The sequence below is a fragment of the Oncorhynchus mykiss genome, chromosome 12 (genome assembly GCF_057628025.1).
Source record: "Oncorhynchus mykiss isolate SJ-2025 chromosome 12, ASM5762802v1, whole genome shotgun sequence".
In the NCBI taxonomy this organism is placed as follows: Eukaryota; Metazoa; Chordata; class Actinopteri; order Salmoniformes; family Salmonidae; genus Oncorhynchus; species Oncorhynchus mykiss.
Window position 1 is genome coordinate 84,760,647 of NC_143033.1, and position 16,354 is coordinate 84,777,000.

Genomic DNA, 16,354 nt, shown 5'->3' on the forward strand with positions numbered 1-16,354 from the left:
GAACCTGAACCCAGTTTAGCCTCATGATTTCCCAGGGAAAGGAAGGCTGAGGTAAAGGTAAATCATTGCTTAAATTATTATATTAAATCTATAATACTGTTTTTCTTTATCCCTAATAACCAGCAGTTAGGCTGTTTGGGGCTATACATTTTGTATTGAGAAAATTTGGCATTCGATATCCCTCTCACAGATGTTCCTCGTCCTGTTGTTTCTTCTGTGCTTTCTTTCCCCCTCTGTCCTTTACCCCTTTCAAAAAACTCGCTCGCCCCGTCTTGTCCTCCCTCTCCTCCGCTCCAAAAGCAACCAGAAGCTATTCGCGTTTAGGCTACAGGCGGAGTTTTTGAGAACTGGGAAGAATTTGACAAACTTTGTTGATCCCAACGTAGCCTAAACGGACCGCAGCGCTTCACTGCCAGTCGTTATAGAGACATCGATTAGTTTACTGTGTATGTCGACTTCAATTTAAATTGCAGTTCCTCTTTTCATGGAATATGAAGAACAACGTCAGGAGGATGAGATCTTGACCGAATCATGCATAGATCTTTCTTTTTTCTTTTATCAAACATCGCGTTGTCTATCTGGTTTTAAAGCGCGGTTAGGACGGAGCAGTTTTTGCATGTTTATTTTTTCTTCCCGTCGTTTTTTAAAATTATTGTTGTTTAATTCAAACGGACATGGCTAACTGATAGAATAAAAAAAAATTGTGACGTGGGAAGTAAATTTGAATTGAATATGAAAACGTAACTTTTCCATTTAAACCAATATTGAGTTTTACCACTTCGCCAACTCTCTCGGACCATTAGTCTATAACCAATGTGATGTCAACTGGAAGGACGCGTGGTCCGGATCTCACCTAAACGGTACACATTTACTTGTCGTGTCCATTTTACAAACTGCAGTTCATGTATATGTTAATTTGTTTGCATATGTATTAACACGAGCTATGGACACTACTGTTGGGTTTGCCACAGCGCATTATTGGATAGCCTAATTTAAATCTCCATCAATGTTTTTTTTTTCTTTCACAAGTATTCAGATATGATAACAGTATAACCTAATCCTAATCTGCAGGTGTATGCTAGAGATCACAGAAATTGACAGGTCATCAGGCCAATTGATCCATAATCTACTGAAATCTTGCCTATAGTCTACTTTGTGGCAATTTTTGAGATTTAGGTTGTTGTTTACCTCGTGTTAAAAGTATTCAATGGCATTAAGTGCACGATGTCCCCGAAATATTAGACTACTATGACTATGTCACTATACCAGTAGCAGAGTGCATTAAAGCCACAATCTGAGTATGTGTTTCAGCCAAACATCAGACCCATACTTGGTTTGGTAGGAAGCTGAGAGATGGGGTTTAGGAAATGTAACCACTCTCGTATTCATAGTGGGGCTTTGAATGCAAGTACTGACAATCTATTGCATGCATAGTGGTTTAAAACATTTTGCAGCAATACATTGTTTGTTTACTGAAGTAAATAAGGCCTACAACCCTATATTTTCTGTTGTGATGCAGTAAGAAGACGGTTATATTAAACTCATGAGGAATAATACATTATATACAAGAATCAATGGTTATATCATTCATTGAAATAAAAAGAACCAAAGAACAGCAGAATTTGCCGTGCAAACGTGGCCCTTTGCGCACCTTCAGTTGGTTAAATGCTTAAGGAAGGTTTAAGGAAGGTTTTTCAACGCCGATTAGGTAAGAACATGGTACCATATGGAATGTTTCCTTCATGGAGGCTCCCTTCTGGTAGACAGCTTAATTCACACTGCACTGCTGCTCTCCTTTCTTCCTATGGACAGATTGACTGTAATTTATCCTTTGGATCAGTGCCTGATTAGATTTGACAGGTCCTTGCATATTCATGTTTATGTTGTGTGTGTGTGTGTGCTTTTTTGTGTGTGGGGTGTGTGTGTCCTAACAAAAAATGTATCAACCCCTACAAAAAAATGTCCATTATTTATAATCCACCTAATAATTCACATTTTGTGTTTCTACAGGATTATTTTCCTGCTATAGCAAACTGGCACAAATTAAAATTAAGATTCTCTGTGTGTGTGTGTGTGTGTGTGTGTGTGTGTGTGTGTGTGTGTGTGTGTGTGTGTGTGTGTGTGTGTGTGTGTGTGTGTGTGTGTGTGTGTGTGTAAATGTGAACTGAAAAAGCTGTACACAGAGCCAAGGCCAGAGAGAGCCCAGGGTAGATACCCAGTTAGACTAAAGCGTGGAATGACACAATCATAGAATCCTAATTAATGGGCTGTTTGCACAGAAGGACCGCTAACCACTGTTACGTGTTCAAAACTCATGAGCACAAGGCTTTTACTCCGTCTCAGGCCATACAGAGACAGAGAAAAACAAAGACAAACAATCTGCTGTAGTGTTTCCTCTGCTCTAGGCACAGCAGGTGTCACAGACGTGAAGTTGACCTCTGTCACAGTTAGGCTATGAAGAAGTCCACACATTGCACTGACTAATCTGATCTATGGACGGATGATTTCAGTACACACACATGTCCATAAGGTTACGTGTTGACTCCAAAGAGATATGATTATCCCGGCTGGTCTGGGCCTTGACATAATGAATCATCTCAGACGGACAAATGGACACCCGGCCCATTACCCACACATGAAGGGGATTAGTTGTTAACAGGATAATTGCACAGCAGCCACTGCCAGGTGTGGAGCCAGCTTAATGGAATTCTCTTCTCACTGTTCCCTAACAGAGCCTCCCAGACTAATTCTGGTTTCCCAGTCTCATTCCTCTCCATCCTCTCTCTCACTCCTCCTTCTCTGTCATTTCAGACCCACAATATACTTCTCAGGTAACCATCTAAAAGATAATTCAAACCAACAACCATAAGGCACCTATCCCTAATCACCAGGTTTATTTGTGAGATTTAGGCCTAGCTGTAAGTTGTACGTGTGACTTTGTTGTAGCAGTGTTACTTTGTGTCTGTTTATTTGAAGATCATTTAAAAATGAGTATGTTTTTGAACTGTTGGGCAGTTTGGTTTTCTGTAGGAACTTGGAGGAGTGTTTTGGTTTGGGGTTAGAAGGTTTGTTTTGACAGGGTTTGGGGTTTGGATTGTTTGTTTGGATAATGTTTGGAGGTTTTGTAAATTAGTTGGGAAAGTCTTGTGTTTTCTTATAGTTTTGAATCTGTGGTTTTGGGATGTTTTTTCTATAGACCGACTGTGTTCGTTTGTGAGATTTGCTGGTCAGACAGTGTTTGGGTCTTATCCAGACAGCTGAGGAGTGAGGAGGTCCTTGTCTGGCCATGCAGGGAGTGTAAATGGCGCGTGTCATTGTAGCAAATGGAGCATGATGATGAAAAGCTTCTGTGCCACAGAGTACACTGATATGGTCTCCAGCGCGTGTGTCTGCCTGCCTGTCTGGTGTGTGTTCTCAGAAAACCTTACAACCAGCTCTTCCACTAAACACACACACAGCCTTAAGGTTGTTTTTATATACATGATCCCTATGTATAAAAATACATGGGGATCATAATGCCACTGATTGAATAATTGACTGTTGTTCACCTCTCTCTGTCTCTGTCTCTGTCTCTGTCTCTGTCTCTGTCTCTGTCTCTCTGTCTGTGTTGTCTGTTGCCACATGTCTGTTGTCTGTTGCCACATGGCACAGTGCATGTTCATCTATAATTGACAGTGCTCTTCTGCAGCTCACCATCTGTCTGGGCTGGAACTAACCAGAACCCAGAATGGCACTTCAGGACACTTTATCTGCATACAGCACACAGCACACCTGTGTTTACGAACTTATGGATGGCCCTGTGCCAATAAGAGCAAACAGGTAAAGAGTCCTTTGATGTGATTTGTGTATCACCAGGGAACGAGGCCCACAGCATATGCAAGCATAAATACATGGCTGATGTGTCATCTAATGTCCCTGGTTCTTTTACTAATCACTACTGCATTGTGTCCCAGGTGTGGTCAGGTGTAGTGAATCTCTTGTCATTTCTCTTTCTCTCACTGTATCTTTCTTTCTCCCTCTCTGTCTAACTCGCTCAACCTCCTACCCCCCCTCCCTATCTGTCCCCTCCCCCCCTTCTCAGTCTCCCCCTTCCCCTTTCTCAGTCTGTTGTCTGGTCTGGGGACACCTGAAGATAGCAGTAAACCCACATCACAGACATTCTGAGCATTCTACCTTTTTAAACTCTTTCTAAATATCCTCCTCCCATTTTTCACACAACAACAGATAAATAGAAGTGACACATGACTCAGTCTTGGAAGTGGGTTCATCTTTTTCTGGGTGGAGGCCATATGCTCTCCCAGAGGAATCCTCATAATCATGGTTGACTAGTCCTACATGATGTGTGACACCATCATGATATGCCACATATGTAGCAGGCCTCTTCAGACAAAACGCGAACCAGAGGAAGGCATGTGTGGTTGCTGTACGGATCAGTGTTTCCCTTATATTCCTTTAACAGTGGCGCATAGCCGCTGCTAAATTGTTGGCGCCAAGTTCAGAGTGACAAGTTCAGAGCGACAAGTTATAACAAGTTACATATCTTCCTCAGATTCTCATCAGATCTTCCAAGAAACCTCCCATGTAACTAGCTAGCTAGTTTGTAATCCTGGAAGTGCAGCCAACCATAGAGATAGTGCCCAAATCTAGTGCCCAAAATCCAGTTTGAGCATGGGCAGCGCCATTGAGGACTTTTACCATTTTGAAGTAGTCAACTGGGTGGGACTTCCTATGGGTTAAGGAAGGATCACATAATTCCATCCAGGTTATCAGGAGGGGGGGGGGGTAGAAGAAGAAAATTAACTATTTCAAAATGGAGATGGCCTCAATGGTGCTGTCCATGCTCTTACAGACGCCCTAATGGGACAGATACAATGTTGAGTCCTCTAACTATCTCTATGAGCCATCCCTATTAATACAAATGTAGGATCTTAATTTGATCGCCCTGCAGGACATTTTAAAACATGTTGTTTATTTGAGGTTTAAAAGGGCTGCTGAAGTTTGTAATTTCCACTTTGAAATTACAGACTGATTTTTCGTAAAGGGAAAATCATCAATCCCTACAAAAATGTCCATTAATTATAATCCACATAATAATTAAAATGTCCTGTTGCTGCAGGATAATTATAATCAACATAATAATTTACATATCCTGTAGCTGCAGGATTATTTTCCTGCTGTAGCAAACTGGCTCAAATTAAGATCCTACATGTGTAGATGTATGTAATAATTATGATACAGTAACTTTACACTAGCTAAATTATTTTTAGGGTTCATATAGAATTGACTGGGGATGTCATTGAGGTCATGAGATAAAAGGAAACTGTCCTCGATTTTCAGAAGAGTTCTAAAGGAAGAGAACATAATTATATTTTGGAGTAGAATGTCCTTTCAAAAAATCCTTAATGTTACACTTTTACATGAAACTACATGAAAGTTGACATACTAATATGACATTGAAGCTCAGTCAATAGACTATTATTGTAGTACCATATTATCTTGAAAGCGTATCAAGTTGAATATGATGGTCTGCTTTGCCCTCTGGTGGCAGGTGTGAGTGAGAGGACAGAGGATTGGTTAAAATCAAATTTTATTGGTTAGATACACGTGTTTAGCAGATGTTATTGCGGGTGTAGCGAAATGCTTGTGTATCTAGCTCCAACAGTGCAATAATATCTAACAAGTAATATCTAACAATTTCACAACAATACAAACAATACACACAAATCCAAAGTAAAGGAATGGAATTAAGAATATATAAATATTTGGACAAGCAATGTCAGAGCGGCATAGACTAAGATACAGCAGAGTAGAATAGAATACAGTATATACATATGAGATGAGTAATGCAATATGTAAACATTATTAAAGTGACCAGTGTTCCCTTATTAAAGTGGCCAGGAATTTCAAGTATATGTATATAAGGCAGCAGCCTCTAAGGTGCTACTGATGGCTACAGTATTTGCTGATGGCCTTGAGATAGAAGCTGTTTTTCAGTCTCCCGGTCCCAGCTTTGATGCACCTGTACTGACCTCGCCTTCTGGATGATAGCGGGGTGAACAGGCAGTGGCTTGGGTGGTTGTTGTCTTTGATGATCATTTTTGGCCTTCCTGTGACATCTGGTGCTGTAGGGCAGGTAGTTTGCCCCTGGTGATGCGTTGGGCAGACCGCACCACCCTCTGAAGAGCCCTGCGGTTGCGTGCGGTGCAGTTACCAGATGATGATACAGTCCGACAGGATGCATCTGTAAAGGTTTGTGAGGGTTTTAGGTATCAAGTCAAATTTGTTCAGCCTCCTGAGGTTGAAGAGGTGCTGTTGTGCCTTCTTCACTACAGTGTCTGTGTGGGTGGACCAATTCAGTTTGTCAGTGACGTGTACGCCGAGGAACTTGAAGCTTTCCACCTTCTCCACTGCGGTCGCCGTCAATGTGGATAGCGGGTGCTCCCACTGCTGTTTCCTAAAGTCCACAATCAGCTTTGTTTTGTTGACATTACGTGAGAGGTTATTTTCCTGGCACCATACTCCCAGGGCGCTCACCTCCTCCCTTTAGGCTGTCTCATCATCCCTTTAGGCTGTCTAATCAGTCCTACTACTGTTGTGTCATCTGCAAACTTGATGATTGAGTTGGAGGCGTGCGTGGCCACGCAGTCATGTGTGAACATGGAGTATAGGAGGGGGCTGAGCACACACTCTTGTGGGGCCCCTGTGTTAAGGATCAGCGAAGTGGAGGTGTTGTTTCCTACCTTCAAACCTGGGGGCCCCAAGCTTAATGATGAGCTTGGAGGGTACTATGATGTTGGATACTGAGCTATAGTCAATGAAAAGCATTCTTACGTAGGTATTCCTCTTGTCCAGATGGGATAGGGCTGTGCGATGGCGATTGCATCATCTGTGGATCTATTGGGGCGGTAAGCAAATTTAAGTGGGTCTAGGGTGTCAGGTAAGGTAGAGGTGATATGATCTTTGACTAGTCTCTCAAAGCACTTCATGATGACAGAAGTGAGTGCTACGGGGCGATAGTCATTTAGTTTAGTTACCTTTGCTTTCTTGGGTACAGGAACAATGGTGGACATCTTGAAAGAAGTGGGGACAGCAGACTGGGATAGGGAGAGTTTGAATATGTCCGTAAACACTCCAGCCAGCTGGTCTGCACATGCTCTGAGGACGCGGCTTGGGATGCGGTCTGGGCCGGCAGCCTTGCAAGGGTTAACACGCTTAAAAGTCTTACTCAAGTTGGCCACGGAGAAGGAGAGCCCACAGTCCTTGGTACGGGGCCACGTCGGTGGCACAGTGTTATCCTCAAAGCGTGCGAAGAAGGTGTTTAGCTTCTCTGGAAGTACTAGGGAAGCGTTTAAAGGTTTATCTGGTATCACTCATCATTCATCATTGTGTTCATAGGAGGTTGTGATGTAAACTTTCAGAGAATTGGCCAAGGGCCAGGATTTTCTGGAGCCTTTGAGAAGAAAAACTGTTCTTCAAGTATTTCTGGTTTCACTTTTAACATTTTCTAAGTTCAGCATCTGTCACAACAACAATTAAGTGATTAGTTCAGTTATTACTGTGAAATTCCTTATTTTCTGCCACAAGGCAAAACATTTATTGGATCAAAGCTTGCGTATTTACTCGTATGCACATGTATGTTTTTGCAAACTGACATGCACCAAACCAAATCTGTTTATAGAATTGACCACTTCGCACACAACCATAGATTGGGCACAGAGGACCAACTGCAACTACAAACATTTGATGTTTTACGCCCTTAAAAGTTGAAAAAAGCCTTTCGAAACCCTAAGGCCTCATTATGACTGCTTGAGTTGTAATTCATTTCCTTTGGCGGTGAGATTAATGACCCACAGTCGACACACATAGCAGGATTATAGAGGCTCCATTTGAAGGCCAACAACCGGGCAGCCAACCGGGCAGCCAACCGGGCAGCCAACCGGGCAGCCAACCGTGCTGCATGTCCATTGACCCACAGTCTCCTCACATGGATACACTGAGCTTTCTGCAGTTTTCCCCATTTTCCATGAGTTCCGCTAAGATTATAAAGCTACAGTGCCTTGCGAAAGTATTCGGCCCCCTTGAACTTTGCGACCTTTTGCCACATTTCAGGCTTCAAACATGTGGAAGATGGTGCTCTGGTCAGATGAAACCAAAATTGAACTTTTTGGCAACAATGCAAAACGTTATGTTTGGCGTAAAAGCAACACAGCTGAACACACCATCCCCACTGTCAAACATGGTGGTGGCAGCATCATGGTTTGGGCCTGCTTTTCTTCAGCAGGGACAGGGAAGATGGTTAAAATTGATGGGAAGATGGATGGAGCCAAATACAGGACCATTCTGGAAGAATACCTGATGGAGTCTGCAAAGACCTGAGACTGGGACGGAGATTTGTCTTCCAACAAGACAATGATCCAAAACATAAAGCAAAATCTACAATGGAATGGTTCAAAAATAAACATATCCAGGTGTTAGAATGGCCAAGTCAAAGTCCAGACCTGAATCCAATCGAGAATCTGTGGAAAGAACTGAAAACTGCTGTTCACAAATGCTCTCCATCCAACCTCACTGAGCTCGAGCTGTTTTGCAAGGAGGAATGGGAAAAAATGTCAGTCTCTCGATGTGCAAAACTGATAGAGACATACCCCAAGCGACTTACAGCTGTAATCGCAGCAAAAGGTGGCGCTACAAAGTATTAACTTAAGAGGGCTGAATCATTTTGCACGCCCAATTTTTCAGTTTTTGATTTGTTAAAAAAGTTTGAAATATCCAATAAATGTCGTTCCACTTTATGATTGTGTCCCACTTGTTGTTGATTCTTCACAAAAAAATACAGTTTTATATCTTTATGTTTGAAGCCTGAAATGTGGCAAAAGGTTGCAAAGTTCAAGGGGGCCTAATACTTTCGCAAGGCACTGTAACAGTTAAGCTACAGGTTAGAACCAGTAAAAAGGCTTGTTTTACCTTTTCATGAGAGTTCCACATTTACTGTATTGAACACTGTTTTAACCCCACTGTTTTAACCCTAACCCCATAACCCCTCTCCTCTTTCTCTCTCTCCCCATACCCATCTCTCCATCCTCAGTTGATACGTGTTGGGAGTGATGCACTGGCTTCCCCTGGTTGCCATGGTGATCGCCTCGGCCCTGCCCTTCCCTCACAGCCCTGTGACCAGTACTGTTGCTGCGATGACGGAGCCCGGCAGTAGCCTGGACAACCACACAGAGGACATCGATGACTCTTCCAGTCGCTCCCCCGGATCTTACTCCACACGTCCAGCTCCTCAGGCCTCTGTGGACTACAACTCCCACAGTAATGCCTCACTCAAGGACTACAATGTGACTGCTGATTCTGGGAGAGCAGACAGTACAAAACGCCTCAGCGTGACGGGTGTCAAGAAAGACTACAATAACCCCTCCATAATTAAAGAGGAGGTGAAAACTTTGAAAGGGAAGCGAAAACAACAAAGTTATCTGTCAAAAAGCAATTTTCCTATAGAAAACACGAACAGCGTTGGTTTAAATAAATATTCTAACACTGATGGAGGAAAACGCAGGAGCACCAATGGCAGCAGTCATCAGGACTTCCCCTCCCAGGAGAACTATGTACTAGGGGACTATAAACCAGACAGCAGCAGAGCTGGTGATGACAGCAGCTTTAGAGACATGGCTCAGAAGGAAAACCATCATAATTCTCTAGACCCCAGGACCGATGAACAGGATCTCAGACCTCCCAACATGTATGTGGTGAAAACTTACAAACCTTCCACTAATGCTGGACACCACAGTAAAACTGGGCCAGATCCCTCCAGTCAGAGGACCCCGCAGAGAGCAGAGGCTAGGACAGAGAGCAGTGATAACAGGGGAGAGGAGAGGAGGGAGAGTGGGCCTGGGGCAGTGGCTGAGAAAGGTCCGGATCTGTCAGAGGAAGGAATGGAAGTAGGACTAGGGTTAGGACTGGGTCAGGGGCTGGGAGGTGTAAAGGAGAAGCAAGAGCTGCTGTTTTTAGATGCACACCCGCGGGTCCTTTTCTCTTCCTCTCCTCCAGAGCACCCGCCCCTCCTCCTCATGCTGGAGTCAGGCATGTTGCCCATAGAAGGAGAAGACAAGGAGGAGGAGGAGGAAGTGTCGGACGCAGACGGACACATGGAGGGTCATGGGGACAGAGAGATGGACAGGAGTGTGCCGCTGAGCTGGGTGGACACTCTCAGGGGGGCCAGGGAGCCCCCTCTCCCCGCCCCCAGGCACAAGCGCTCGCACTTGTCCCACACCAGGCGGGGTGAGATGCCGGTGTGCGAGTCGGAGAGTGTGTGGGTAACGGACAAGACGACGGTCATCGACGATAGGGGTAAAACAGTCAACATCGTGCCAGAGATCAAGACAGTCAAGGGGGCGCTTAAGCAGTACTTCTATGAGACTCGCTGCCTCCAGGAGGGGCAGCAGAGGGGCGGTGGGCCGCAGCGGGAGGCAGAGGGGGCAGGGGCCTCGTCAGCGGGCACGTCAGGGGCCGTAGGTGTGTCCGGGGCCAGCTGCCGGGGCGTGGACATCAAGCAGTGGGTGAGTCAGTGTAAGGCCAAGGACACATATGTCCGAGCCCTCACTGTTGACAACAACGGTCTGCAGGGCTGGAGGTGGGTCCGCATCAACTCGTCCTGCGTGTGTGTCCTACTGTCCAGAGTAACCAGGAAAAACAGAGGAAGGGAGTGAGGGCAGGAGATGGAGGAAAGGTGGAGAGGATAATGTGGACGAAATGTTAACACAGATAATGCTTGGAACATTGGATGTAATGTCAGTGAGACAGTAGGTGTTACTTTATAGGCCAGGGTGCCTCTTATCCAGAGCGACTTACATTAGTACATTCTTCTTATGATAGCTGCACTCTTACAAAAAAAGGGTTCCAAAAGGGTTCTTCGGTTGTCCCCATAGGAGAACACTTTTTAGTTCTAAGTAGAACCCTTTTTGAGGTTCTATGTAGAACCCTCTGTGGAAAGGGTTCTACCTGGAACCAAAATGGGTTCTTCAAAGGGTTCTCCTATAGGGACAGCCAAAGAACCCTTAGGTTCTAGAAAGCACTTTCTTTAAAGAGTGTAGGTGAGACAACCCCTCCACCCATCACGGGCTCAGTGAGAGTGACTACACAAAAACAATAAAACCTCAACAATACAACTTAGGGAAAACTATCATATCAAAATAGTGATTTTAGAAAAGTACTGTTTGTTTCATAATTGTCTTCATGTCATACTTGTTATTGCTGAGTAATTCTGTATGTAACGATGAGTTTTAAATTAATATATTTCTTTATATATGTGTATAATATGTGATCAGTATGCTTTTATGTATGAAAGTATGTATATTTATAGAGAAAGGTATGTGGAATGATAGGTTTGTTGTTGTTACATGATTCCAGCCTCTGGCGTCTGGCCTCTGCTCTGAATGGGAGAGGAAGGGACTGGCAGCACCTAGTGATTTAGCCTGATACTGCTCAACACATACTGAGCACTGACCATCCCCAGTCCTCCTTTGTGAAGTCTCACAGAGAACATTATCACTGAGTGGTTTAATAGTAAGATAGAGAGGAGAATTGAGCCATGTATACTGTGAGCACAATGCTGGGTGTCATCATGATGCCCATACTGTTGTCATGAGAGCAACAGTCCATTTACAGTGTAGCCAGTCATATGTGATCAGAACATTTGAGTGACCAATAGAAACCATGCAGCAGTGTGACAACCACAGAAGCATTTTATCTCTATCTCTCCCTGTAGTTAGATCATTAGATGATTGAAGAATTCCATTCGCCTCAGTTTGCAGTTTGAACTCTGCACTCTATAGTATATGCAGTACAACATATTTATACATCTGAATTTTTGTAATACATGTATGTATATTGTAAAGGCCTGTTTCTTATTCCATAAGTAAAAGATAAACTATTATAACTTATTTTATCATGATTTTTATGCATAATGGTCTTTCCCGGCAAGTGTCAATGGTGTGATCTATCGGTGTGTGTTGTCTCTTTTTCTGTCATATACACATACAGTATATATATACATGCTGATACACAAATACACAAACCACTGCCTCTCCTCCCCTTACACACTCTCCTGTTGTCTACACTCGTGCCAACCCCAGGTACACAAAGTGAGAACACACACATTGGGATGTGTTGTACAACGAGTCCACTTTATTTTGTCTTTTTATCACCATCATCTTCATTACTGTTTATTTTGCAGGTGTTATTTTCAATTTGTATTATCATCTTTGTCATTCTTTTTTTTTTTTTCAATCATAACACAATTTGTTTTCAAAATGTACACTTACAGTAGCATATCTTAATGACCATTTTTAATGTTTCATATTTACTTTTCAAATTAGGTCAAATTAAATGAGTAAGAATTAAGTATTAAATGAACATGTACATACAATTATTCAATACATACATACATAACGAAAATAAATATAGTTATCATAAAAACATAAAAATAAAAATACACACATTTTACAAATTGTTCCCCAGGCTTTCATCCTCATAGGTTAGATTTCTACAGATATATGTGTATCATCTTCACCCCCCAAAGTTGACTTCATTGTCATCTTGGTTGTTTGACATGCATCGTAACACAGAAGCTAAAGGTTTTTCTTGACTTCCAACAGTCTCTTCTCTCACCTGGATCTCCTAATCATCCTTCCTCTCTTGGTTTCTGTTATGGCTTGCGTGCAGTAAATGAATCGTCTCCATCCTCTTTTCTTCTGGTCACTTTGACTGTTTTATCTCACCTTCGTCACACCTCCATCTTTCCCCTCGTCTTCCAGGGGCACCCAATGAACCTGAGCTGATGATGAGAGCCGTAAAGTTCACCACATCTAGAAAGCCATTACCCTGGGCTTTGTACTAGACCTGCAGTATGTAACCTGGCTTCAACAACATGTCCCCCACTCTAATTTAGCTGGCTTTAGTGGATACCTACAAATGACTAAATGACATCACAGCTGTATGGCCCCCCATCCCATCGATTCCCGCTGCTGTGGCCCCCAAATCCCATCTTATCCTCGCTGCTGTGGCCCCCCATCCCATCGTATCCTCGCTGCTGTGGCCCCCCATCCCATCGTATCCTCGCTGCTGTGGCCCCCCATCCCATCGTATCCTCGCTGCTGTGGCCCCCAAATCCCATCTTATCCTCGCTGCTGTGGCCCCCCATCCCATCGTATCCTCGCTAGTGTGGCCCCCCATCCCATCGTATCCTTGCTGCTGTGGACCCCCATCCCATCGTATCCTCGCTGCTGTGGCCCACCCATCCCATCGTATCCTCGCTGCTGTGGCCCCCCATGCCATCGTATCCTCGCTGCTGTGGCCCCTCAACCCATCGTATCCCCGCTGCTGTGGCCCCACCATCCCAATGTATCCCCGCTGCTGTGGCCCCCAAATCCCATCTTATCCTCGCTGCTGTGGCCCCCCATCCCATCGTATCCTCGCTGCTGTGGCCCCCCATCCCATCGTATCCTCGCTGCTGTGGACCCCCATCCCATCGTATCCTCGCTGCTGTGGCCCACCCATCCCATCGTATCCTCGCTGCTGTGGCCCCCCATGCCATCGTATCCTCGCTGCTGTGGCCCCTCAACCCATCGTATCCCCGCTGCTGTGGCCCCACCATCCCAATGTATCCCCGCTGCTGTGGCCCCCCCATCCCATCGTATCCCCGCTGCTGTGGCCCCCCATCCCATCGTATCCTCGCTGCTGTGGCCCCCAAATCCCATCGTATCCTCGCTGCTGTGGCCCCTCAACCCATCGTATCCTCGCTGCTGTGGCCCCCCATCCCATCGTATCCTCGCTGCTGTGGCCCCCCATCCCATCGTATCCTCGCTGCTGTGGCCCCCCATCCCATCGTATCCTCGCTGCTGTGGCCCCCCATCCCATCGTATCCTCGCTGCTGTGGCCCCCCATCCCATCGTATCCTCGCTGCTGTGGCCCACCCATCCCATCGTATCCTCGCTGCTGTGGCCCGCCATCCCATCGTATCCTCGCTGCTGTGGCCCCCCATCCCATCGTATCCTCGCTGCTGTGGACCCCCATCCCATCGTATCCTCGCTGCTGTGGCCCACCCATCCCATCGTATCCTCGCTGCTGTGGCCCCCCATGCCATCGTATCCTCGCTGCTGTGGCCCCTCAACCCATCGTATCCCCGCTGCTGTGGCCCCCCATCCCATCGTATCCTCGCTGCTGTGGCCCCCAAATCCCATCTTATCCTCGCTTCTGTGGCTCCTCCATCCCATCGTATCCTCGCTGCTGTAGCCCCCAAATCCCATCTTATCCCCACTTCAGTGGCCCCCCATCCCATCGTATCCTCGCTGCTGTGGCCCCCCATCCCATCGTATCCCCGCTGCTGTGGTCCCCCATCCCATCGTATCCCCGCTGCTGTGGCCCCCCATCCCATCGTATCCTCGCTGCTGTGGCCCCCCATCCCATCGTATCCTCGCTGCTGTGGACCCCCATCCCATCGTATCCCCGCTGCTGTGGCCCCCCCATCCCATCGTATCCTCGCTGCTGTGGCCCCCCATCCCATCGTATCCTCGCTGCTGTGGCCCCCCATCCCATCGTATCCTCGCTGCTGTGGACCCCCATCCCATCGTATCCCCGCTGCTGTGGCCCCCCATCCCATCGTATCCTCGCTGCTGTGGCCCCTCAACCCATCGTATCCCCGCTGCTGTGGCCCCCCATCCCATCGTCTCCCCGCTGCTGTGGCCCCCCATCCCATCGTATCCCCGCTGCTGTGGCCCGGCCTTTGATCTCCACAATAGATTCCATTCAAAAGAGATTACACTAGAGCCTAGAGCCTCTCAGCTTTCAAGGTGCCAATGGACAAACCATGAGTAGAGGAGCGGCTTGCTGCCCCTCTGATGTGGCTGGAGCCAAGATGGCGGCCTAAATGGGGACATGGTTTTACTGCAGCACTCTAACCAACTTAGGAGAACCCCTGACAGCACCATAGAAGCTAACAGATCCACAATGGGTGACATTGGATATCAGTCTCCTCCTCCTCCTCAGCACACAACTCCACATCGCACAATCACATATTGAGACAGAACAAAGAGAGAGATAAAACAGTCGTCCTGCCTCATCCTACCCCTCTATCCATGTACGTACAGTATATATCCTGTCAATATTTCATACATTCTTCATGTTCTTTTCCCTTTGTTGTTTCTCCATCTCCGTCATTTCTTCTTTATCTCTGTTATTGCAGAATGGTCAGACCAATAGATTTATATTTAATAAATGTATATATTCATTGCTTCTCTGCTGCTTTCCCCTCCTGTGAATGAATGAGAGGAGGGCAGTCCAGCCGTGATCCAGTCACCATGGCCCTGAGGAGAAACACAGGATTACTCTCACGCACACCACTGTCCTCCTGACTTCACTCAAACCAAATCCCCACCAACCAATGAACCAAGCCCACCGCTAAAGACCTCACCCACAAACAATGATATAACCAAAGCACAGCACCACAACAAACAATGTAGCTTGAAAACAAGTCAAACCACTTCAATATGCACACATGCAAGCTATCTGGCATGCCTGAAGGTTTTGTTGCAAATCAAACCATGAGAGAACTCTTAACTAGCTACTACATGTGTTTAATGTGTTGGTTGAGGGCTTCTCACCTCCGTGTCCTTCAGCAAGAGTATGTCCTGACTGAGGCTACCTCACCGCGAGGCCCAGAGTTCACTAAGCGAGAAGGAGAGAGAAACATCAAAATAACAACTAAATAGCATTGAACTTTTCCATGATGTACTATTATAAAGGTATGGGAGGGGGAATTTGTGGTAGCCTTGCCCTCTGAACCTGCTGTGTCCTGTAGGAGCGAGCCACTGGAGGTTTTGCATATGAATGTCCAAGCTAATGCCATCAGTGTTGGAACAAGCCCAATAATGGACTGAAGGAGCCTAATGTTACTCCTTATAGTCCTAGGACCTTACATGTTCTGTTTATAGGCAAAATACTTCATCTAAACGTGATTCGACTCTCAATTGTGATAAGATTTTAGAAACACAACGCCCTCTACTTTCATGTCACATCAAAATAATTTCACAAAGGCAAAATATACACTTACTGTAGACTATTTTAACTGGTTTTAAAACAGTTGAGCCGACAGTATCTTTCAGTGACAACACATTTGTGGTGTCCGTCTTCCTTTTACACACAGTTGTTCAGAGACGCCGAATGCTAATTAGCACAGGTAGTCTACTCAGTCTTCTCTGTCAAGCGCTGTAACATTGGAAATATGGCCAAGTGGGAACCCTATAAATGTGTGTAGTAATTGAACCTTTTGTTTTTAGAAAATGATTTCTCGCTGATATGA

At 45.4% G+C, this 16,354-nt stretch overlaps 2 protein-coding genes across 7 annotated transcripts in view; one reads left to right on the forward strand and one right to left on the reverse strand.

The window, feature by feature from the left end:
* Positions 1 to 305: 305 nt before the first annotated feature.
* Positions 306 to 11,937, forward strand: LOC110538603 (uncharacterized). Of its 2 annotated transcripts, none has more exons than XM_021625519.3 (2): positions 306 to 860; positions 9,086 to 11,937. In XM_021625519.3, the coding sequence occupies exon 2, from the start codon at positions 9,105 to 9,107 to the stop codon at positions 10,704 to 10,706; it is 1,602 nt and encodes a 533-aa protein (XP_021481194.2). In that variant the 5' UTR covers positions 306 to 860; positions 9,086 to 9,104; the 3' UTR covers positions 10,707 to 11,937. The 2 variants fall into 2 exon arrangements, with proteins under 2 accessions (XP_021481194.2, XP_090049893.1); XM_090193767.1 differs by lacking the exon at positions 306 to 860 and adding an exon at positions 3,708 to 3,819.
* Positions 11,938 to 15,188: 3,251 nt separating this feature from the next.
* LOC110538992 (liprin-alpha-3) overlaps positions 15,189 to 16,354 on the reverse strand; it is a 47,673-nt gene continuing 46,507 nt past the window's right edge. For all 5 annotated transcript variants that reach the window (XR_016485365.1, XR_016485366.1, XM_090193765.1 and 2 more), the window contains exons 31-32: positions 15,657 to 15,720; positions 15,189 to 15,359 (exon numbers count right to left, since the gene is read on the reverse strand). Coding sequence is in view for 3 of the 5 variants with exons in the window: in XM_090193765.1 (XP_090049891.1) it covers positions 15,668 to 15,720 (53 nt within the window). In the remaining 2 variants the exon portion in view is untranslated. The remainder of the gene's footprint in view (positions 15,360 to 15,656; positions 15,721 to 16,354) is intronic.

What these genes read in the sequence shown, in the direction of transcription:
- LOC110538603 (XM_021625519.3), top strand. Translation starts at nt 9,105, where the DNA reads ATGCACTGGCTTCCCCTGGTTGCCATGGTGATCGCCTCGGCCCTGCCC.